Source organism: Engraulis encrasicolus, chromosome 11, assembly GCF_034702125.1.
Source record: "Engraulis encrasicolus isolate BLACKSEA-1 chromosome 11, IST_EnEncr_1.0, whole genome shotgun sequence".
Taxonomy (NCBI): domain Eukaryota; kingdom Metazoa; phylum Chordata; class Actinopteri; order Clupeiformes; family Engraulidae; genus Engraulis; species Engraulis encrasicolus.
Genome location: NC_085867.1, coordinates 55,959,165 through 55,984,167, shown reverse-complemented (window position 1 = coordinate 55,984,167; position 25,003 = coordinate 55,959,165). Strand labels below are relative to the sequence as shown.

General features: G+C 40.9%; 1 protein-coding gene across 1 annotated transcript; it reads right to left on the bottom strand.

Annotated features, from left to right (window-relative positions):
* Window positions 1–1,687: 1,687 nt before the first annotated feature.
* LOC134458622 (bile salt-activated lipase-like) lies at window positions 1,688–24,654 on the bottom strand. The gene is made up of 11 exons (XM_063211049.1): window positions 24,558–24,654; window positions 23,789–23,939; window positions 18,675–18,794; window positions 15,508–15,708; window positions 14,051–14,181; window positions 13,109–13,216; window positions 11,283–11,397; window positions 10,646–10,832; window positions 6,839–7,042; window positions 6,460–6,657; window positions 1,688–2,018 (listed from the first exon to the last, which is right to left on the bottom strand). The coding sequence occupies exons 1-11, from the start codon at window positions 24,621–24,623 to the stop codon at window positions 1,835–1,837; spliced, it is 1,665 nt and encodes a 554-aa protein (XP_063067119.1). The 5' UTR covers window positions 24,624–24,654; the 3' UTR covers window positions 1,688–1,834.
* Window positions 24,655–25,003: the final 349 nt, after the last annotated feature.

Genomic DNA, 25,003 nt, shown 5'->3' with positions numbered 1-25,003 from the left:
GCGCTTGTGTTCCAAGAACCTTCTTGGAACAAAAAATTGTTCGTAGGGATGTTGCAAAACTGGCCAGAATTCTCCTTTGAGTTTGACACTGTATTATTTTAATATTAAAATCGAAGGCAGAAATCAACATTGCAGTATCCAATATGATGCCGCTGAAACTTACTTTAACTTTTACTTTTTATTGCCTACTTCCATAGGTGAGATATCTGTCAGCCTTACCTCAGCCTTACCTCAGTCAACTAGCTCACATAAAGTGATACTATGTGACAACAGGAAAAATGTAACTCAAACCATACTCTGGGTAACACGGTTTGTAATGGAAACACAAACCGGGCTGATTTGACAGCACCACTCAGGTCGTCACGGTATGCACGACACAGCATGGCACAGCCGGATTGTATATGGAAAAACACCTAATTAGTAGGGAGGTTAAGTCAGTTTTCACTTCAAGTCATGATGCAAAGGTCCCCTTTGGCATGGAAGTACCTTAGGGTCATACAAATACATTTATCCTAAGACACAACTGAGATCACTCTTTTTTTCGGAAATAAACATGTTTTTTTTTTTTTTCGAAATGGCCGCCAATGCATCAAAAAGTCTCTATAGCGTCGATAACTTTGCTTCTGTTATCGCTATGATGACAAACTTGGTGTCAAAGTATACTTTTTTGGGGTCAAGGAATCCAATAAAACATGTCGTAAGTAAAGATAAACAACAGTTTAGCCATAAAATGATAATTGGAGGTAAAATATGCGATTTAAAAAAAAAAGTGTGACGAAAGCATATTGCGTTCATACATTATTAATAATTAAATACATATCAAATAAGTGTTCAATTGCTGTATTGTAGAGAGTAGTAGGACAACAACAACTATGTTCTCAGATTGAGGTAGGAAACAGTAAACAACAGTTTACTACTACTCCTACTACTCTCTACAATACACTAATTGAACACTTATTTGATATGTATTTTATTAGTAGTAATGTATGAACGCAATATGCTTTTGGCAAAAAAAGAGTGATCTCACTTGTGTCTTAGGATAAATGTATTTGTATGACCCTAAGGTACTTCCATGCCAAAGGGGACCTTTGCATCATGACTTGAAGTCAAAGGCCTCTTTTTTGGGCTTAACCCCTCTACTAATTGGTGTCTTTCTATCAGCTCAAACCAGCCTGGCCACTCTCCTCTGACACCAAGAAAGCATTTTTGCCCACAGAACTACCACTCAAAAGATATTTTCATCAATGAGCAGTTGGACTGTGGTGTATTAACCACATGGACAGATGTGCCTAATGAAGTGGCCTGTGAGTGTATATAGTCTACATCAGTGATTCTCAAACTGTGGGCCCTGAAGGTATTCCAAGTGGGCCTTGAAATAATTTTCTAAAAATCAAAATAACATGTGTGTGTGTGTGTTGCCGTTGATTCATTTGAGTTTTAATGTTTATCGGGTCATAGATCGGGCCCCGAACATTTGTTAAAATTTCAGGTGGGCCCCAAGTTGGAAAAGGTTGAGAACCCCTGGTCTACATCAATAGGTAGCAGAACTTGTAGTCAAAGGACTATGTGAAAGACAGAGCAGACAGACGGTACAACCAGACAGACCAGACAGACAGACACACAGGGTCATTGCATTACCTCGCCAAACCCCCCAAGGAGGCCAGGTCACAAGTGATAAATAGCCAGGTTAAAGTTGTTTTGCTTTTATTTGAGTTGATTGGTCTTGAGTAGCATAGACAACAGTTGCTGATGACATGAGTGTTGAGGATGCCCAGGGATCACAGCTGAAATGGCATACTAACAATGGACTGTAGAGGAGACTGGGGGATCTGCTCTACTGCTCGTTGATGGTTGGCATGTTATCAAAAATGTTGGTCCAGTAGTTGACAAAGCGCAGCCTCAATTTCTGCTTGACGGAGTCCCTGCCCATCCTGTGGTTGATATCCACATACTGGTGGGTCGTGTTGTCAAATGCAGGCCAGTTGACAGGGACATCAGACTCACCTTTGTTGGGATCCCTGTAGATAGATAGATAGATAGATAGATAGATAGATAGATAGATAGATAGATAGATAGATAGATAGACAGATAGATAGATAGACAGATAGATAGACAGATAGATAGATAGATAGATAGATAGATAGATAGATAGATAGATAGATTCAAGAGTCAGGAACATTGTTGCCAGATTATGTGTAACAGATGCCAACTAAGAGTTCGGCATAGATAGAGCGTTAGTAAACCTCTCTCGCGAGGCCTCATGCATTATCGTTTGCGCTGAGCTATCGATCTGGACCTTTAGGTCAGTTGTATTGTGCTGCGCATCCCATACCCTGTGCTTTTATAATGCTGTGGTGATTCTTTGTGTGTTTTGTAGCTCTTATTGTATCCCCGCAACGCGGAGCGTCGGAGATGTAATGGTTTTGCGTGCGCTGCGTCTGCCGCATCCGCCGCTGCCGCATCCGCCGCGTTAGGTCTTTCGCGTTAAGGTGATAACTTTTGAACGGATAGTTGGATTTGTCCCAGATTCGGTGTGTTAATGCTCTAGGCTAGAATCATGAACTGATTAGATTTTGGAGGCCAACACTTTCAAGATGGCTGAATTCAAGATGGACGAATTTTAGTTTGGCCCATAACTTCTGACCGGGTGGATGGATGTGTCCCAGATTCTGTGTGTTAATGCTCTAGGGTAGGTCCATTAACTGATTAGATGTTGGAGGCCAGCACTTTCAAGATGGCTGAATTCAAGATGGCACAATTTTTGTTTGGTCCATAACTTCTGTCCGGGTGGATGGATTTGTCCCCAATTCGGCGTCTTGATACTCAAGCAGTGTTTCCCATACATTGAGGAAACTATGGCGGCCCGCCATAGTTTAAATTTGGCCGCCATAGTTTCCGAAAATGTAAAAAAAAAAAAAAAAAAAAATATTTTTTTTTTATTTTTTTTTTACGATTGCCGTTTTTGTTAAAAACGATTTGAATAACGATTTCCTTCGCATTTTCCTCCTGGAGTAAATACATCCTATAGAGAAAACCACAAGTGCTTGAAAGACAGAGGGATCAAAAGCCTAGTAGCCTAGTTAACTTGGGTTTGGGAGCAATAAAAAAAAACCTTCAGAGAAGGGACAGTTGGGATGAGTTTACTAACACTCCCCAGGCTTTGTTTTACAGTTGTAATGAGTTAGGTGACAGGCCTTCATTGACAAGGCAGAGGAGACATCGGGCTGCATATAGAAATTAATGTGTAATGAATGTGAATATAGATAAATGTGTAATATGTTGTTCAGCCCTTTTAATGGGAGGAATTTTGAAAAACTGGCCCTGTGACCAGCACCCCTCATGTAGAATGTGTACGCCTATGTGTGTGTGGGGAAAAGGCATAGCCTACCCTCTTAGACCCTTTTTGTTTATGCGTTAACAATTTCACAGTAATCTTAAATTCTTATCTCTGCTCCTTTCATTACATAGACCCCTGCATGTGTATTATTATATGTAGCCTTATTTATTATATGTAGCCTTAGTTTCTCCATGCGCCAATGTCATACTGTACTCATTGTTTTGCCATTTTGCATTTACACTGCGCGAATACACCCGCCGCGCCACACCCCCCCCCCCCCCCCAAAAGGCCCGCGTGAAAAGCCCCCCCCCCCCCCCCCCCCGGACCAAAAAAAAATCCGGGCTGCCCCCATAGTTTCCAAATTTTCTGTGGGAAACACTGTCAAGGGTTGGTCCATGAACTGATTAAATTTTGGAGGCTAACACTTTCAAGATGGCTGAATTCAAGATGGCCGATTTTTTTTTTGCCCATAATTCTGACCAGTTGGATGGATTTGTCCCAGATTTGGTGTGTTAATGTTCTAGGGTAGATTGATGAACTGATTAGATTTTGGAGGGCAACACTTTCAGGATTTTCATTTGGCCCATAACTTCTGACTGGGTGGATTGATTTGCCCGGTAACACTTTATTTTAATGGTGCACTATTACAGTGGATCTACCATATTAGGTACAGTGTAATAACCAGTGTAATAATATTTAATGAAGGAGGAAACCAACGCACACCAGAGGTTTCAAGGTGCAGGTAGCAGGTAGATCAGTTTTTGAGAAGAAGATACCGCACACTCTTGTCCATCGTGCTGCAATTTATTAAGAAAACAACGTTTCGGCCCGTATAACCTTTCTCAAGTTTTTTGACTTTGAAAAACTTGAGAAAGGCCATACAGGCCGAAACATTGTTTTCTTAACAATATTTAATACCATGTAATAGCCTACCAGTGTAACACCTTGTACCAATTTTGTGTGTAACTGTCTTGTGTGTAACTGGTATTACATATTGTTACACTAGTATTACAGTAGTATTACATGGTATTAAATATTGTTAGACTGGTTATTACACTGTACCTAATGTGGTAGATCCACTGTAATAGTGAACCATTAGTGTTACCATTTGCCCCATATTTTTTTTGCTTCGTTTTCACAATAGTTAAGCCTATGCATGTCACTGATCCTAGATATTAGATATATTTATGTAACACTGAGTTTTAATTGTAAAAACCCCAAAATAAATGCAGAATATTATGAAGAGTAGTGGTTTTGAAGCGAAACTAAACTATTCTTTTGTGATAATTAAGTTAATCTTCGAGAACATTAGCTCCAAGAAGCACAGTGCATGATGGGTACGCTATCTACAGACAACATACCCAGCTCTGAGCCTACCTACGTCCTTAGCTCCTCCCCTCAGTTGTGCAATTTGCCATGTACAACAACAGAAATATTATCATTGCTGCATTGGCCATGCATTGCATTTCTGAAGGGTGTACCCATCATGCACTGCACTTCTTGGAACTAAGTTTCTCAAACATTAAAGGTACACTGTGCAGGAAATGGTCAAAAAAGGTACTGCAACTATGCTGCTCATTGAAACTGGGTTGCCTATTGCCAAATTTGATCTTTTCATGAGAGTTTACTAAGTAATAAACTGATATTTTCTAGTATGGCCCAAGTACAGTCATTTTTGCACTAAAAATGACTATTTCTGGAAATTCAAAATGGCGGACCATGGAGAAGATCCCCTTTTTCATGTATGAAAAGTGCAATTTTTCCAGTCATAATGAATACTTTTTGAAAGAATTTGATGGTGGTGTTAATTATCCATGAAAAAGTTAACATTAGTGAATGGGTAACATGAATTCTGGAAATAAACAACAACAAATCTTACACAGTGTACCTTTAACTTATTGATCACAAAGGAATAGCTTAGTTTCGCTCCAAACTATTACTCATCGTTATATTCTGCATTTATTGTAGGGTTTTTACAATTAAAAACTAATTGGTGTATGAAAAAATTACATCTCACCACCCCACCATCATTGAGAAGTGTCCAATCCTTGCTATATGATGCTTCCTGTTAACCTATACTGTACTGATTGGAATAAGTGAGAACTGCATATCTAAATAGGCAGATGTGGAATCATTTAAATTCTTACACATTGCTGTGTAAGAATGGGGGGGGTTAAGCCATCTGGGCTGGGCAATGCCTCACTTTAGAATAGGGACCCTTATTCCACATCTGTTTTGACACTGTTCAGGGTTTCTTCACACAGTGTACCAGGAGCTTATACACATTGTATTCTGGCCCTTACTGCTTACTCATAAATAGAAATCTAGGTCTACTAGGTCCTATATTGGTAATAAATCCCTTATTGTGCATGAACAATGACATTTGCGAATAAATGACAAACAACGGTCTGATTTTGCTTAGTACATGCCTTACAAGTTACTTACACAGGCATTAATATTGTATGTATTAGTGCTAATACATGTAACCCTAAAATAAAATAATCTATAATCAATAGAATCTCGGTATGATCTTTCTTAAACTTAAATATTGCTAGTGAGACTTACGTTACTACTAGCCACAAACAAGTTTCACCCTTTTTTTGGCTGGTTGGCCTGAGCCAATATCAAACCTTGATGAGCACACAACTCTGTAACTCTGTAATCACAAACTGTAAGTTACTTAAAGGTGCATTGTGTAAGATGGTGGCCAGAGTAGATATTGCAACTATGCTGCTCATTGAAATTGTGCTACCAACTGCCAAATTCAATCTTGTCATGAATATTTACTAAAAAATAAACTAATATTTACTAGTATGACCAAAGTATAGAATGTTTTGCAGCTAAAAATGTATATTTCAGGAAATTCAAAATGGCGAACCATGGAGAAGATCCCCCTTTTCATGTTTGAAAAACCCAATTTCTCCAGTCATATGAATAATTGGAATTCATTGGATTTGATGCCTTTGATGTGAGGTGCCAGGAAGTAAGTGGGAGAAAGAGACGGGGTAGGCAGGAAATTACCCAGCATCTACTCAAACCCGGGCTTGCCCGCACATGGTACGATGTGACTTAGCATGTGGCTGCGCCACAGCACCCAAAAAATGAAAACATTTTATCCGTACCCAGTTCTGGCGAAGTTGGTCCAGTATGCGATCATGTATCCAGCGACGTCGCGGTGCTTGGGCCAGTAGCCCAGAGGGGTGGCGAAGGGCTTGCCAAAGACATACTGCAGGTCATCAGCATGGTCGGCTCCCATCCAGCTGGGGTACAGAGGCATCCTGGAGTCCTGGGAGAACAGGTAGGAGTAGGTGCGAGCAGTGCTGAGGAGAAAAAAGGACAAACCAGAAGTGTATTACCATTTAACAAGCACTATCATTACAGTATCTACCATGTCTACCATCTTCTCTTTTCTCTTTCTCTAATCTTTAGCACATTAAATGACAGTTATGTATGATAATGTGCTGTATAAGTCATTTTCATTGACTGATGATTATGCATTACGTGGCCAGGCTGTGGTGCAGGTAGAGGGCGGCCTGCGTGGGGACCAGGAAGATGTAGTCTGTCTCCACGGCGACCACAGCTTGCTTGATCTCGTCCTTGTCGGGCCTGGATCCCCAGCCCTGGGTGTACTCGGTGTAGGCTGCATCAGCAGCCGGCTGACCCTTGTCTTTGGTCAGGGCAGCGACGAGGGTCTTCAAATCCTCACTGGGAAAAGCATTGGGACAGACATAAAAGAAAATAAGGATACAATTTATATGACACCAGCGTCATTCGTATGACATAACAATGAAAATGTTTATGTCATGTTTATGAGACATGGATGACTGTTTTGAGACACTGTTATGACACTGTTATGTCACACGTATGACGCCGGCGTCAAGTAAAATGTTACCAAAAATAAAAACTGTTCTGTTATGATATCCATTCAGTAGTTTTCTACTAACCATACATTCATTGTAATACAATTTAAGTAATGAATTAGTGCTACTTGATTAACCAGTTAATGTTCACCAGCCGCGGGCGGTATACAGCCTGGCCGGCGGTTACAAATCATTTTTTTCAAAGAGTTTTCTCCACCACCATGACTTCTCGAGAGACACTTGCTATGGGTAATCAGGGCACACTAGACACTCCAATCTGTCAGGCCCCACTACCACTGCACAGGGCTGAGCTGATACCAACCAGCCTGCCCAGATGCCACATTCCATGGGCACTAAGCATCAATAGGCACCCCGACAGTACCAGGCGCATGCAGCTGGGGTTTGCAGCTGCATGTGTAACACCCAGCTGCCGCTGCCAGCTGAGGGCCAGTGATTACAACCGCCCGCGGTCTCAATTAACAATCAATGCACCCCACCGGCGGGATGAACCCCCGTCGACGGGTTCCAATTAACAATCAATGAGCCCCGCGGCCGGGATGAGCACCATCCGCGGGTTCCAATTAACAATCAATGAGCCCCGTGCCCGGGTTGGTGCAACATCCAATCAGCATGCAGTTCACTGATTCTTGAGAAAGTGGCTAAAACAGGTTGTAATGTTGACTGAAAAAAACAAAGTGAATTACAAAATTATATGGTATATCCTTGTTGACTAAGGTCTTGGCTTTTCAGAAATACACAAGGCCAATCTCCCCATTTTGTATTTTTTTCAGAAATCAGGCTTTTCTCTGATCACACCTTGTTTTTTGTCAACACCGTCAGACACAATTAAAAGTAATTAAAATTGTATTGATTTGGTTGCATATGTATCTGGAGTTTTTAAGTGATTGTGTGTATTTTTTGGTTCACACATATGCCTTTAAATGTTGAAAATTCACTTTTGTTCTATTTTAATACTGTTTCATGTGTTATAATTTTAAAATATGTACCGTCATACGATGCTTACTTAACGCCTAAATAGAACAAACAATTTTTTGTAATTTCACAAATATTCCTGTAGGCTTAAATTGGCTATTACTTTGATAATTCAACAACTCCTAAGGAAAATGTTGTAAGCACATTCATTTAAAATGTCCAAAACTCCTTCTTACGGTGGTGACTTAAGAACTGACGGTGGTGACAGTAATCTGAGAGTGGTGAAAGTGGCCTAATTTGTACCTGCATTTAGCAAAATAAATAGCCCTCTCAAGTCAATGACATCTTGCATAAACACTTTATGTTTGTGTGTGCACAGTATGTTTGTACATGTGTTTTTTCTTCATTAGTTCTCTAGGAAGTAGGCCACTGGTTCTTGAAAATGTGGCAAAAACAGGTTTTAAGTTGTTAAAATCCAAAATATAGAGGTGTATTATCATAGATGTAGGTCTTGGCTGTGCAGTGAATGTATTGCCCAAGCTCCCCATGTTTAACATTTTTCATAAAATGGGCTCTTTCTTGTTTTGTCAACAGCGGCAGACAGAATTAGAAGTAAAAACATATGTTTACTGTATTAAAGTGAATTACTTTAACAATTCAACATACCGGTAACTGTAGATACTTATTGTATGCATATTCCTAAAACATGTCAAAAACATGTAAAACATGTGTTTTTTGGTGAACTCCATCAGATGTCACCACCGTCAGGTTTTCTGACAAAAAAAACCTCCAAATGCACCTCAGTGGTGGCTAGAGTATCATTTTGGATCACAATTATTACTAACATGCCTAGACAAGGCAGCCTAGTAATGTTTCATTAACCAGCACAATTTAGTAAAATATGGAACAAGATGATGAGCGGAACAAAATCTGACGGTGGTGACATCTGACAGTGTGAGACAAAAAAAACACTCTTTTACATATTATGCATTGTTTGTTCACATTAGCCATTTCATTTTCGCTCTGTTTCTTGGGTGCTTCATACCTTTTCTGAGAAAGTATATATTAATTAAAATTAATGTAATATAATACTATTAAAACATCCGACGGTGTTGACAGTTTATGGTTGGGACAGTACCAGTGTCCAAACAAATTAACAAATTGAGGACAAAATAGTAAACTTACAGGAGCTTCAGTGATGGTGAAGTATGCAGTAGACCTAAAGGTTTGAAAAGGGGTCCTCAGTAATGAAAATGACCTTGTGCATACCTGATTTTATTGTCTTTTAGACAAAATCTGACGGTGGTGACCAATATGCTGGACACATTTTGAGCAATCAGAAAATAATAGTAAATATTGTTTTACATGCACTATGTGCACATCTGTAGAACCACTTTAATATGGTCTTCCACATCATGGTGATATTGTTCAATTCTGTTAGTGATTTTTGTATTTTAAGTCAATTGAAATGATGATGCCAGTCCTTGGGACAGGCGTTTTTACAGGGTGTGGACAGGTTTATAGCCATGAAAAGTAATAAAATTACACTTAAATATTTCAAACAACTGTGTATTTGTCATCTCTGATCGAAAAAAAAAAAAAAAAATCCCACGTGTCCACAGGGTGCCCCAGCGAAAAGCACATTGCCTGGGGCTTGAAGAGCCACAACACCTCGCACAATAAGCACAATAGCTCCAGCTATGATGACCGCCACAGCCAGGACCGGGTATCCGAGGACCGTCAGCCCGAAAATGTGTGCTATAGATCGGCCTTGTGATGTGACTGGTCTCGGTAGGATGCAAGACATCCACATTTTTGCTGTTTTTACATGTTTTCAGTGGATCCTTTGTCCGGGACTTTTAATAAGACTTGAGGCAAGGGTTTTTTTCCTGTTACATCGGGAGAACTGCTTTCAGAGTGACATTTATTTGGATTAACATTCATTTTCTCCTTTTTTTCAAGAAATGTGGTGTTTTATTCCAAGTAGATTTGTAACAAAACATAAGAGTGCTCTTTTGACTATATAGTGACAAAACCCTGGTGTAAAAGAAGACAAAATGTATAAAATGTGTGTGACGGTTAAGTGGTTAAAGGAAAAAAAGAAAAACACTCACAGCCATTCAAGTGATGTGATGAATAAAAAAGAATGAGTGAATTACTGAATGAACGAATGAATGAATGAATACTATTCAGCATTACACACGTCAGACACATTTAAGATGCACGCACTGGCACCCATGCAGGGTCCCATCCCCTGCTGCTTCAAGAATTCTACACTAAGTTGTGAGAGAATGGACATGTTTAGATTATGTTTTCAATTCTGAATTAATAATTCGAGTTTACATTGTACTGTCATTTAATTCCGAATTGTTACATATTTACATGATGTTTTCAATGCAGAATTAAGTTTTATTCTAAATTAAATTGAGCTAGAGCTGTAATTCTGAATAAAATGTCTCGTGAATCAGGCCATTGACAATGAGACAAAGGTTATTATTTGTGGATAGGCACTCACACAGGTGTGCTCTGAATAGGCTGATTGATGGATGGCACATCCAGGCCGGTGAAGATATGGCCGTCCATATCATTGGCTCCGGCGATGTAGTCAACCTCGGCGGCATTGTGGAAAAGATTGGCAGGCTCGTCAGGCAAGAAATCACCGTCAATGACAGGAGAAAGGACCAGATTTTGGACAATCGGAGCTGAAGGGGGATGACAGGAAACTGGAAGTTAGCCACAGTGAACGCAATAAACTGAACACAACTCTTCACCCGCATTACGTTACACTACACTTAATTGAAGCTGACACTATTCTTACTCACTTTTGTGGTATTTTTGAGGTTGAGACATTAATGGATGTATTTTGAAATATTTTGAGTGGACAATAAATTGAAAGAGTTAAATAAGCTGGACGCTGAGCGCATTTCATTGTGTCAATGTTTCAGTTCTTTAGTGTTGTCACATGGAAAGATATAGGCCTACTTAAAAATCTGGAAGTGAGGGGTGTACTGATTTTTGTGATTTTTTGGCACTGTACATGTAAAACATGGATTTAAATTGTTATGATCTATTCCATTCTATTCAGCATACTCCATAAAATGACATTTTTAGTTAAGACATTATATTTTTTTATCTCCACTTTCTTGCCATACCAGATGCAGACCCATGCATGTTCAAGCGTCCAGCAAGAGTCAGAGCAACAGCATCAGTCATCTTCAGACAAGCAACCATTTTTTCATCTGTGGGACATCCCACCCTCGTGGCAACCTGTTAGGGTAGATATAGTGGCTTCGATGATATCAGTTTTAGATTACACTTTATTTTTTTGCTTCCCATCACATTAATTAGGTACAATGTAACAAAGTATGCAGGCATAACATTGTATAACTTTATGTACCTATTTGCACTGTATGTTAGGATTAGAGTTATGCCAAATTGACCATGTATTTCACATAAAGCACTTATAAAGCACTTAAAACACACCAACATGTCTCTTTGTAGTTTAAACACAACTTGTGCGGTTAGTCAATCCAGGGCACAACAGATGATGTTAGGCTGTATATGCCATAAGTATGTTGCATATTGTTGCTGTCCAGCAGAAACCTCGTATCTCCTATTTTTGTATTGTTTTAAGGGGGATTCATACTTGTCGTGACTGGCGCTACCCTCCTTCATACTTCACTCGCGACGATGGCGCGCGCCGTCACGTGACCCAAAATGACGTCACACGCCGTGGCGCGAGCTGCCGTGGCGTGACGTTGTGCACCCCACATTTTTTGTAACTTGTCGTGCGCCACCAGCGACCATGCAGGTAGGCAGACAAAGCAGGAGTTGCGAAGAGAGGCTACAGCTACTGTAGGCTACTACAGAATGGATCCTGCATCATTTTGAGGATAATAAAATGTCCTAGGGAGTTATTTTATCTTCTCTCTTAAATGTTGTTCAGTGAAACAATTGTTTACTTTGTTCAGAAGCACGTTGTGTTCGGCGATCTATTTATAAATTCTGCCGCCAGAACAATGCTCTCACATGGTCTTGGAATGATCTGGCAATGTAGGCTACAACAAAAAATATATGTTTCAATGTGGTAAGTCACAAGTCAGACGTTCAGTAGCCCTACAGCAGCCGTGTTTGGCTTTCTATTTTATACATCCGTAGAACTCACGCTGCGAGTTGCAAAAGATACTGCCGTTTCTCTCAAGAACAGCAGAGGGCACTTCCGACAATGCGAGCGAAAGCCGCTTTTGAAGTATGAATAGTCTGGCGCAAGTGATGACGTCATTAAAGGGACAGTTTGGTCAATTTCAACATGCAGTTGTATTTCTCACGCTACCTTTGACTTGTCAGTACCTGGTGATGCCACATTTTTCGGCTCAGCCCTTTCCGAGATATGAGCAATTCTAATGGGGGCAGCGTTTGTTTACATTTTTAAAAAATGAAACATAGGCCAACTCCAAATATTTTCCCAAAAGATACTGCTGTTTGCTAGTTGTCTGCTGATGTTTTATAACCTTTTGGATGTTTTTGGGAATAAATAAAAATGTTTTTTTGAAATGTAAACAAAGAGCTGCCCCCATTACAATGACCAGGATCTCGGAAACGGTTGAAGAAGAAGAAAAAAAAATCTCAGGCACTGACAAGTCCAGGGTAGTGTGAGCATTACAACTGCATGTTGAAATTGACCAAACTGTCCCTTTAATGGTTCTCGCGCCAAATGCGCCAAAGTGCGCACGTGAAGTATGCAGAGCCCTTTAGATTTGTTCTTTATTGTAAAATATAAATCAGCACTACTGGTCAGTGTCCTTGATTATATGTGTATGATACATTATTAAATAACTAACTTTAATGTTTAAATGATCATTTATTTAGAAAACAGTGACTTACAGTATAAATTAATAAGTGAAAAAAACAATGAAAAGTGGATATACAAGGTGTCTGCCAGACAGTGGCAATATGTGACGAAGACATTAAAGTTTACCAGCTCAGCAAATTCCCGAGGGTTCCTGTTCACCGCCCAGGGACACAGAGCCACACCGCTCTGTGAAATACCCCTGCGCACCAGGCCTTTGTTCTTGGGAGTAATGAGCTGTGGTGAAGGAGAAAATGAATAAAAATGAAAATGAATGTGGTAACCAGTGGTGTAGTCTACTTTTTTATGGTGGGTATACTGTATATTTGAGCATTTTTTGAGGTGGGTATACTGTATATATTTGTGCTATTCAAAACAATGGATCAATCCATTTTAAGTGGGTATACTGAAATCCCTGAAATTTAGAAGTGGGTATACTCCGTATACCCGCGTTCTACGTAGACTACACCACTGGTGGTAACTACACATCTAATTAAAAGGGGTACGTAGAAGTTGATCCCAAAGTGTTGATTCTGATGCCTCTGCCTGCAAAATTGTCATACACCAACAGTCATGAACTATATTGGTGGTTGATGTGCTGCAATGAATATGCTTCTTAGATTGTCCACTAAAAACAAAGAAAAAAAAATCTACCACAATAGTGGCACTGGCTGTCGGTGAGCCACCCTGACATGTGCTACTGCGGAAACGTAACTGACTCATACTGTATACTGTACTGTATATATATTTCTAAATTATATTTCTATATATTTGGATTCATTACAAATCATATTTGCAAATGAAAAATGGTCCATCCTGAAAGCTATGGGAATATTTAATCTGGGATATATCTGGGATATATATATATATGGAATATTTAATGCTTGGGGCTTTTTTGGCCTCAGTCCAGTCTTGAGTACATTAATCCATTCATGTACTCAAGACTACACTTGAGAATGTGGCTTTTCTACAAAAAATGTACAGATCAGTTTGCACGCACCCGTAGACCTTGCAAAAAGCAGTTTGGTTATGAGCAATTTTTCTGAAAAAAAGGGTGGTTAGAATGTTCACCTGGAAGTTGACACTGGCGCCTCCAGCAGACTCTCCAAAGAGAGTGATGTTGGAGGGATCTCCACCGAAAGCCTTGATGTTCCTGTGCACCCACGCAATACCGGCATGCTGATCCCACAAGCCGTAGTTTCCTATTGATGGTGATCACATTTAGTACATGGCTTGTTTGTTTGTTTGTCTGTCTGTCAGCAGGATAACTGGTAACACTTTAATGTCTGCTTATAAAGCATTAATAACACTTAGTAAATAATTAACAAATGATGAAGAAAGCATTAGCAATTGTTTGTAAATGACTCGTAAATCTTTGAACGTATGAACAAAATGTAGCTAATAATAAAAACATTTGTTTTGTTCATCATTAGTTAATTGATTACTAAGTTTTTATAAGCAGACATTAATATAAAGTGTTACTGGATAACTCAAAAAAGTTATGAACAGATTTGGATGAAACTTTGTGGAGTTGTAAGAAATGACAAAAGGAACAAGTGATTACATTTTGGTGGTGGTCTGGATCACGATCCAGATGCTTCACCATTGCGGGATAGGGCGAATTTTGACATTCCAGTTTCTGACTGATAAGGTGTAACATAGTCAAATGTTCTATCAAACAGCTTCCTTGGCGGAGGTCTCTGAGTACATTTCTAGTTTTCTTAATGTGAAATGAACAACAGCAGCAACAACAACTATACTGAAACTGGAACTGAGTTAGTTGGACCTGAGGAACTGTTTCCTTACCAAATTCAAACAACAAAACAATTATTATACTGCTATCAACTGAGAAGCACAACATTTTTTAAATGACGTACATGCGTATGACAATGAACATACTTCACTATACTATACTATATGCAAAACAATGCCCAAAAGAATGCAATGCAATGCCCAATACAAAAATGTCAGTTTCCCAAAATGTTCAAAAATGGATACAAGTCATTTTGCAACAGAGCTCTTCATTTGTAAATACATGTTTCATTTGTATGCAAATTAAACGTTTTTACCAGCGATGTCCTCGTTTTACCAACTCCAACCCTCGTCTCGTAACCAATTTAAATGTTGAAATTATTATTTATTTGGAAAATAGTGATTTATAAATGAAGAAAGTAAAAAACAATGAAAAGTGGAGATACAAGGTTTCTGCCTGACAGCAACAGTGTTTCATTTAGAGTAGAGTAGAGTATAATTTATTAATCCTGAGGGAAATTAAGGTGTCCAGTAGCAAACATACATAAACACAGACATTACACACATGATTGCACATATATTCACCATACAGCACACGCTTACATACAGTCAGGTCTCTCTGCACACACACACACACACACACACACACACACACACACACACACACACACACACACACACACACACACACACACACACACACACACACACACACACACACACACACACACACACACACACACACACACATTTGCATACAAATTTAAAGTATTTACCAGGTAGGCCGTCGTCTCCTGTGCTGAGGAAGCCCATAGTACCCACACGGTACGCCAAAGTCACCACGATCACGTTGCCTCTATTGGCGAGCTCCTCACCGTCATACAGGTAGTTGTCAAGGAAGTTGGCCCCGTTGGAAGCACCGGCAAGGAAGCCACCCCCAAAGATCCAGACCATGACGGGGAGGTTGGTGGAAACCTCTGCAATAAGGTCAAGATATTGGTATTGTGCATTCAAAAGAAAGAAGTTTAATACATAATTGTTTGACTTTTTGCTCATATATTCAGTCGAAAGAGGTTCGAAAAAGAAAAAAAAAGTGTGCGGTTAACTTCTTTCTTTTTAGGTATTGAACACTCCTACGTTTACCAGCACTTACAAGTCGTACATGGATCTTTGAACTTTTGCATTCATACTGTGCATTCAAAATAATACTGAGCACAACACATAGGCTACAGTACGGCAAATCAAAGGGCTCTGCATTTCTAAACATGTGCTACCACACTGCATGTAGTGAATAGCTATGTTGACATGAAATGAGAGTAGCAAGAGGGGAGCAATATAGCAGCAGCCATTTCATTTCATTTCATTTTGCACCACATTTTCTTGACAGATCGCTAATTATTATCTCCGCCAAGGAGGTTATGTTTTTGGTTGTGTTGGTTTGTCTGTTTGTCTGTCTGTTTGCCTGTCAGCAGGATAACTCAAAAACTTATGAACGGATTTGGCTGAAACTTTGTGGAGTTGTTGGTAATGACCAGAGGAAAAAGTGATTCCAAATGATTTCAGCAGTTTAGCTGACACATTTGGCCTTAGAAACACATTTGAGACTTATTCACAGGTCTACTGAAGGTGTTTGTCAAAGGGGATCTTGTTACAGCTATATACAGTGGCTTCAAAAAGTCTACACACCCCTCTTCAAATGTCAGGTTTTTGGGATGTAAAAACCTTAAATCTAAACTATTAACCTGTACAATGCAATTGAGAAACAAGCATGACGTTATAAAAGGAAACAATAGAAAATAAAAAATATCAATTAACATGGTTGCATAAATATACACGCCCTTAAATTAATACTTAGTTGCAGCACCTTTGGCTTGTCTGGGCCATTCCAAAACCTCAATCTTATTCTGGTGAAGCCATTCTTTTGTAGACTTATGCATGTGCTTGGAGAGATTGACGTTCTGAAAGATTAGTTCTTCTGCATCTTCACCTTTCTACCAGGGGGCCGAAGGTTTTGTGCCACTACCACGGCCCCTGTGGAAATTTTCATAATTCCCTCCTCCCTAATGAAGGCCCCAGTTACAGCTGAAGAAAAACAGCACAAAAGAACAATGCTGCCACCACCATACTGCGCCAAATATACCCTTTGGAATTATGACCAAGTTCAATCATTTGGTGGAGTAAATTTAGCAAAAAATACTTCTGCAATCTGTAAAAATTGTCACATAAATGTTTGCCATGCTGATACACTCTCACCCCAAAAAGACTGAGTACTGTAATAGGAGCCAAAGGTGTTGCAACAAGGTATTAGTTCAAGGGTGTGCATATTTATGCAACCATGTTAATTTATTTTCTATTCTTTCCCTTTAAAGCTTTGAGTTTGTATTTCAACTGCATTGTGCAGGATAATAGTTTAGATTTAAGTGGGAAAAGTTGTGAAATTATTTGTCTATCTGTCATTTTTTTATATGACAAAAGCTTGGAATTTGAACAGGGATGTGTAGACTTTTGGGAGGCACTGTATGACCTTTCCCAAGACAATTATGTGTGGGTATGCACATGCGTTTTGCCAACTGTCTTGTCTTTAATTTTTTTGGGTAGTCAAAATGCACCCTCCAAAATAAGGTCTTACTGTATAAGAACCTTTTGAGATAGAAGCCTGATCATGGTCCCATATGAAAGCTTACCCCTTGAGGTGTTCTACAGTCATCTGACTTGGTTGGATATGCCTTTAGGGTAGTATTACAGATATGGTATCTGTACACTATGTACAGGAAAAGAAAAAAAGATATCGTTGAGCACATGTAGAACCTGAACTCTGGACTATCATTCAGTCTTGGAATGGAGTTTCTTGTTTTGTGGGAGCTGCAGTCATTCAAAGCAAATGTGCCAACACAAAGCAGCATAAAAGAGGACCTGCCTACTTGTCTTCTAAGGCTTGTCTTTCAGGGTAGCAATGTCACAGAGCCACCCCACTGGTACCCACATAATCAGCAGAGTCTGGGGATCATGTGGTATATCCCATTGACCATATGAAAAATCTGGAAGTTTAGGCAAAAACAGCACAATTATTGAGGGGGATAAACGTGATCGAAAGGTTTTGAACATTCGACATTTGAAAGGTGACATTGTGTAATAAATTGATAATAATGCACATAGAGTAAGTTCGAACCTCTGTAAAGTAGTGCCAAATGTATTCTTCAGGGTCTAAGCTTTCCAATGATATGTATTGTTGCTGGGTTTATTACACCACCTGGACTTAAATCAATTGCGGAAGGAAGATCAAGTTGAAGTTCAGGGTAATTCGGGTCGGTACAGGGCTGCCTTACAATTAAGAGTTTTTAAAAGATTCTTCACCATTGCTAGCCTACAAATCTAGACGCCCATAGTGACCGCAAGTTGACTTGTGGGACAGGGCGAATTTTGACAACACAGTCCAACTCCACAAAAGAAGGCAGAAAGACTTAAAATAAAAATAGGATGCAACATAGAGTCAAATGTTCTAACAAACCGCTTCCTTGGAGGCCCATGGAGGCAGCAGATACAGTTTATCGGTTTCTTTACTCCCTGCCCTTTCACAGTCTAAACCTGGGCAAAAGGAGGTGTCCCCCAAGAAAACAATGAAGCTCTACACTAAATAAACTTTCACCCACTATGTTCAATAGAGCTGTCCCCTATTAAGTTCTCCTCAGCTCCGATTTAAAGTTACAAACGTTATCAATCCCTTATCAATAACCCCGCCCCTCATCAATACCCGTCCCTACATTTCTAGTTATTCTTGTTTTGAGTGTGTTGTGTTCTTGCTCACTTGTCCTGTAACCGAATGAGAGAGAGAGAGAGAGAGAGAGAGAGAGAGAGAGAGAGAGAGAGAGAGAGAGAGAGAGAGAGAGAGAGAGAGAGAGAGAGAGAGAAGTAGTGTAGAGTGCGTGTGTGCGTGCGGAGTCACCTTTGAGTCCCTGGGGCACCCAGATGTTGAGGTAGAGGCAGTCCTCAGCCCCGCGGGTGTCGGTCATGAGGAGGTTGACCTGCAGGCATCTCTTCCTGTAATCTGTGGCTTTCAGCACACCTGCAGACCAAAACAAGACATGAAAATCATGCAAGAAGGGCAAGTGGGCAGTCGTGAGTAAGCGGTTAGGGCTTCAGACTGGTAGCCCAAAGGTTGCCGGTTCGACTCCCGACTCGCCAGGTTGGTGGGGGGAGTAATTAGCCAGTGCTCTCCCCCATCCTCCTCCATGACTGAGGTACCCATCGCGCTGCTCCCTTTCAGGTGCCAATGGGGTTAGCCCCTTGCACGGGTGAGGCATAAATGCAATTTCATTGTGTGCAGTGTGCGGTGTACACTTGTGTGCTGTGGAGTGCTGTGTCACAATGACAATGGGAGTTAGAGTTTCCCAGGTGGACATTCAATTGGCAGCTTTGTCTGGGCCCCGGACAAAGTCAGCCTGTCAGACAGAACACACCGTATGCTATAATGAGATTATACTACTTTTGCATTACTTTAGTTACTTTTTACCAATTAACCCATTGCCCAAACTGCCCAAACAGTGGGGGAAGCAGGAAAGTCTTACTGAGATCCATTACATCAAGGATGACAAACTCAATTTCACAGGAGGCGAAATTGAAATCTAGGATGAAGTTGCGGGCATAACATAATATGTATGTATATATATATATATATTAAGTGAGCTAAAATCATGCATGAACACACTTAATACTCAAAAGGCAGTGTGCCTGATCATATTCTGTTGTAGGAGTGAGAGATGTTACATTGGCCTCAGACCACTGACAGTATTCCTATGACACATTAAAGGTGCACCGTATAATATTTTTTGGAGTTTATTTCCAGAATTCATGCTGCCCATTCACAAATGTTACCTTTTTCATGAATGCTTACCACCACCACCAAATTCCAAGTATTCACTATGACTGGGAAAACTTTTCATACAAGAAAAGGGGGATCTTCTTCTTCTTCCAGAAATAGACATTTTAGCTGCAAAACTTACTGTACTTTGGTTATACCAGTAAATATTGATTTATTATTTAGCAAATATTCATGAAAAGATCAAATTTGGCAATAAGCAGCACAGTTTCAATTAGCAACATACACAGCTACCTAATGTCCCACCTATCTCTCCTCTCCCCAGCCCCACTTTCCATCCGCCCCATCCTATGGACAACACGCATCCCCATCACCCACCTCTGACTACCATCCCTTCACTCTCAACCCTCCCATCCTCTCTCTCTCTCCTCATCTCACCCCCAACATTCCGCCACCCAGCCCTATGGACAACAGACTTTCCCAATCCCCACCGCTGTCTACCAACCCTGCATACTCTACACTCCACACCAACCTGTCTTGCCCTACCTTGGGAATCAATCGAGCAACCTACCAGCACCACCACCAACCAACAACATCCACTGGTTCATCTCTTGACCCCCCACGCCCAACCCTCAGGGTCACTGCTGATCAGGTGAGAGGAGCCCTGTGCAGACTCAAACCCAAGGCAGCAGGCCCAGGTGGCGTCTGTGCTAGACTGTTGAAGACCTGTGCAGTGGAGTTAGCTGAGCCTCTTCAACACCTATTCAATAAGAGCCTACAGCTAGGCAAGGTCCCGTCACTGTGGAAGACATCATGCATTATACCAGTACCCAAAAAGCCACACCCAAAAGAACTAAATGACTACAGACCTGTTGCCCTCACCTCACATCTCATGAAAACCTTTGAACGTGTGCTGCTGATTAACCATCTCAAGCCACAGGTCTGCCATGCACTGGATCCCCTCCAGTTTGCCTATCAGGACAGTGTGGGAGTAGAGGATGCTCTCTTGTATCTTCTACATAGGGTACACTTTCACCTGGACAAAGGAGGCAGTGCGGTGAGGATTATGTTCTTTGATTTTTCCAGTGCCTTTAACACTATTCAGCCACTTCTGTTAAGAGACAAGCTACTGCAAATGGGAGTGGGAACAGGGCTTGTTACCTGGATTACTGACTATCTCACAGAAAGGCCCCAGTTTGTCAGATTGGGTAACTTAACATCAGAGATTGTGATCAGTAGCACTGGAGCGCCACAAGGAACGGTGCTCTCCCCGGTTTTGTTCACCCTATACACCACTGACTTTAGCTACAATTCTGTGACCTGCCACATGCAGAAATTCTCAGATGACACTGCCATTGTTGGTTGTATTAAAGATGGGCAGGAGGGGGAGTACAGGGGACTGGTAGAGAACTTTGTTAGATGGTGTAGGACCAATCAGTTGCAGCTGAACACCACCAAAACAAAGGAAATGGTGGTTGATTTCCGTCGAACAACCCCACCCCTCGTGCCTGTCTCTATTGAGGGGGAGACAGTGGAGACAGTCTGCACCTACAAATACAGTGCCCTCCATAATTATTGGCACCCATGGTTGAGATGTGTTAAAAGCCTTAAAATAAATTCAGTGTTTATTGCAGAAGAATACTGTCACACTGAAAATTGTAGGAAAATGCAGCCTTCAACTCAAATGAATTGTAAGAAAATAAAAAAAATCCCTGACTAAAAAATAATTATTTTTCATTAAATCACCTGTTCCACAATTATTGGCACCCTTAACAATTCCCAGGAAATAAATATAATTGAAGCATTTCTGTCATTTCTACAGTAGTTTACAAAGTTTACCAGAGTATGTAGGAACATTTAATTAGTAATTCATCACTTCCTGTTTCCCTGGGGTATAAATATGACGTGACACCGAGGCCATTTCTCTTATCCACTCTTAAACATGGGAAAGACAAAGGAACACAGCATACAAGTGAGGCAGATGTGCGTCGACCTTCACAGGTCAGGCAGAGGCTACAAGAAGATTGCCACTCAACTGCAGCTGCCCATATCCACTGTGAGAGGAATAATTAAGAAGTTCAAAACAACTGGAACAGTGGTAAACAAGCCTGGACGAGGACCCAAGTTTATTTTGCCACCACGCACAGTGAGGAGGATGGTAAGAGAAATCAAAAGATCTCCAAAGCTCACTGTTACAGAATTACAACAAATGGTAGCATCCTGGGGTCAAAAAGTCTCCAAATCAACCATCAGGCGCTGTCTACACGCCAACAAGCTGTTTGGGAGGCATGCACGGAGAAAACCTTTCCTCACTCACAATCATAAACGCAAGCGTCTGGAGTTCGCCAAGCGGTATTGGGGCTTCAACTGGGACCGTGTGCTTTGGTCAGATGAGACCAAGATTGAGCTTTTTGGCAACAAACACTCTAAGTGGGTCTGGCGTACCACGAAAGATGCGCATGCTGAAAAGCACCTCATACCCACTGTGAAGTATGGGTGTGGGTCAGTGATGCTGTGGGGCTGTTTCGCTTCCAAAGGCCCTGGGAACCTTGTTAGGGTGCATGGCATCATGAATGCTTTGAAATACCAGGACATTTTAAATCAAAATCTGTTGCCCTCTGCCCGAAAGCTGAAGCTGGGTCGTCACTGGGTCTTTCAGCAAGACAATGACCCTAAACATATGGCCAAATCTACACAGAAATGGTTCACCAGACACAAAATCAAGCTCCTCCCATGGCCATCTCAGTCCCCTGACCTCAACCCTATTGAGAACCTGTGGGGTGAGCTGAAGAGGAGAGTACAGAGGAGAGGACCCAGGTCTCTGGATGATTTAGAGAGATTCTGCAAAGAGGAATGGCTGAAGATCCCTCTTTCTGTCTTTTCCCATCTTGTGAAACATTATAGGAGAAGATTAGGTGCTGTTTTGTTGGCAAAAGGGGGTTGTACAAAATATTAACACCAGGGGTGCTAATAATTGTGACACACATTATTTGATGTCAAATAATTATTTCTTTATGTGGGATTTTTTCCCCACTGAATAAATGCACTTGTATTGAAGGTTGGATTTTTCTCTTTTTTTCCATTAAGGTCCCATATTATTTAGAAAAAAAATAAAATAATTGGAAGCTAAAAAACACATCTTAACCAGGGGTGCCAATAATTATGGAGGGCACTGTATCTGGGGGTACATCTTGATAGTAAACTGGACTGGTCAGTTAATTAAGGACAGAGCAGGTTTTACTTTCTGAGGAAGCTTAAATCATTTACCGTCTGCAACAGACTCCTCCAGATGTTTTACCAGTCTGTCATGGCTAGTGTACTTTCTTATGCTGTGGCATGCTGGGGCGGGAGCATTAGGAGGAGGGATGCTGGACGTCTGGACAAGCTAGTGAGGAAAGCAGGCTCTGTTGTTGGTACAGAACTGGAGGCTCTTAGTACCACAGCTGAAAAGAGGACATTGGGCAGATTGGACTCTATAATGGACAATGACCATCACCCCTTGCACTCAGTCTTTGCCAACCAGCAAAGTCTGTTCAGCCACAGATTCCTCGCCATTCCCTGCAAGACTGACAGGCTGCGTAAGTCCTTTGTCCCCAGGGCCATCCAGCTATTAAACTCAACAACTCAGAACAGCACAATGAAAGAGATTGTTATTGGTGACTGGACCGCATAAATTCCCCCCCCCCCCCCCCCCCCCCCCCCGCCATGCCCCCATTCCATCCCCCTCCCACCCCTCCTTCAACAATCAGTAATAACTATTGCAATGAGAGACTTTTTTTTATATCTGAATGTTTAATGTGAAATAATCTATTTATTTATTTTTGTATGTATGCTACTAGACACCTAAATTTCCTTCGGGATCAATAAATGTTACTCTACTCTACTCTACTCTACTCTAGTTGTAGTACCCATTCTGGCCACATTCTACACAGTGCACCTTTAAATTTCATGTTCAAGTCGTGTTATTATATGTTACTGGTGCATGTGGGCCAACAACAGACATTTGAAATGATCTCGCGGGACAAATAAAATGACCCTGCGGGCTAGATATGACCCCCGGGCCTGAGTTTGACATCCCATGCACATTACATGCAGGGCCCCTGACAGCTTTGGCTGGGCCCTGGACAAAGTCATCCTCCACCCAATACATACAATGTAATGAGAACCAAATTCTGAGCCCCCTCTGTCCCTGGGCCTGGGCCTGGGCCAACCCTGCTTCCCACATTCATCACACAACCTACCGTCCCAGCCAGGGTGGGGTTGTGGCTTCTCAAAGCGGCCGGGGGGAGCAGCGAAGGGGATTCCTCTGAACCGGTCCATGTAGTGGAATAGTCCGGAAACACCATAGTTGTCTCCACTCACCATACCACCTTCAGTCAGCACAGTTCCCAACTGCACAGTAGACATTAATATAAATCAGTATTTGCGTAATCATCCAGGATATACTGTATGTAAGGCAGGTCCTGCACGCTATCCATACCACCAGCAATGCGATAGTATTAAAAGTTACATGCTGGTGGAGTGGACACTGTGCGGGACCTTCCTTATATTTAAATTATAACTGTTTTGTAAAATAAATGAATAAATAAGTAAATAAATAAATAAAACTAATAATAAAAAAGAAAAAAGACAGTGGACAGTGTGCGGGATCTCTTATATTTAAATGACAACGTTTTTGTTAAAGAAATGATAAGAAAAAAATAGTAGGGCCTAGTAGTAGTAGCTTTATTGTCCCCCATGGGGGAAATTTCTTCTAGTGAAAGGAGTGTAAGACATGGAAACAAACACAATACAGTCAGATCCCAAAGCACATTAATCCCAAACAACATATTATCCCATTAAACAAGACATTGGACAAGGACAGATGTCATCCATCAACAGTGAATAAATAAATGAAACCAATAAATAAGTAACCAAATTAAAAGACAAATAATAATAACAATAAAAAAGAATCATGTACATAATTTAAAAAATTATTTAGGAAAGACAACCCAAGTTAAAATGGCTTACTGTGGCAGCGGAGGTAGAGCCCAGACAGAGGGCGAGGGCCAGCAGGAGTCCGTGCAGTACAGCCATGGCTACAGAACTACTGTCAGCAGCACTACTGTGAGGGTGAGGGGCTTCTTCTCAGGCCATTTATACCCCCCTCCAATGGGCAATGGTCGATTTTAGTTTTTAATACTAAGGGGGCAGGCTTATGGTGAAGTCGGCGGGGGGGGGGCTGTGTGCTCAAAAAAGGTTGGCTTAGATGAAGTGGGATTCTGGACAGTGCATGAAGTAAATTAGTTGAGAGTAAATTAGTACCAAAGATGACTGCATTGTGATCAGTGAAATCTAGAAGTCTAGAATACATGTTGCTCTATTCTGTCTGTAGCTTTGGATAAATTGTCTGGCATGTAATATAATGTAATGTGTTGTCTGTTGAATTCATTCAACGATTACTTTTTCCTACATCA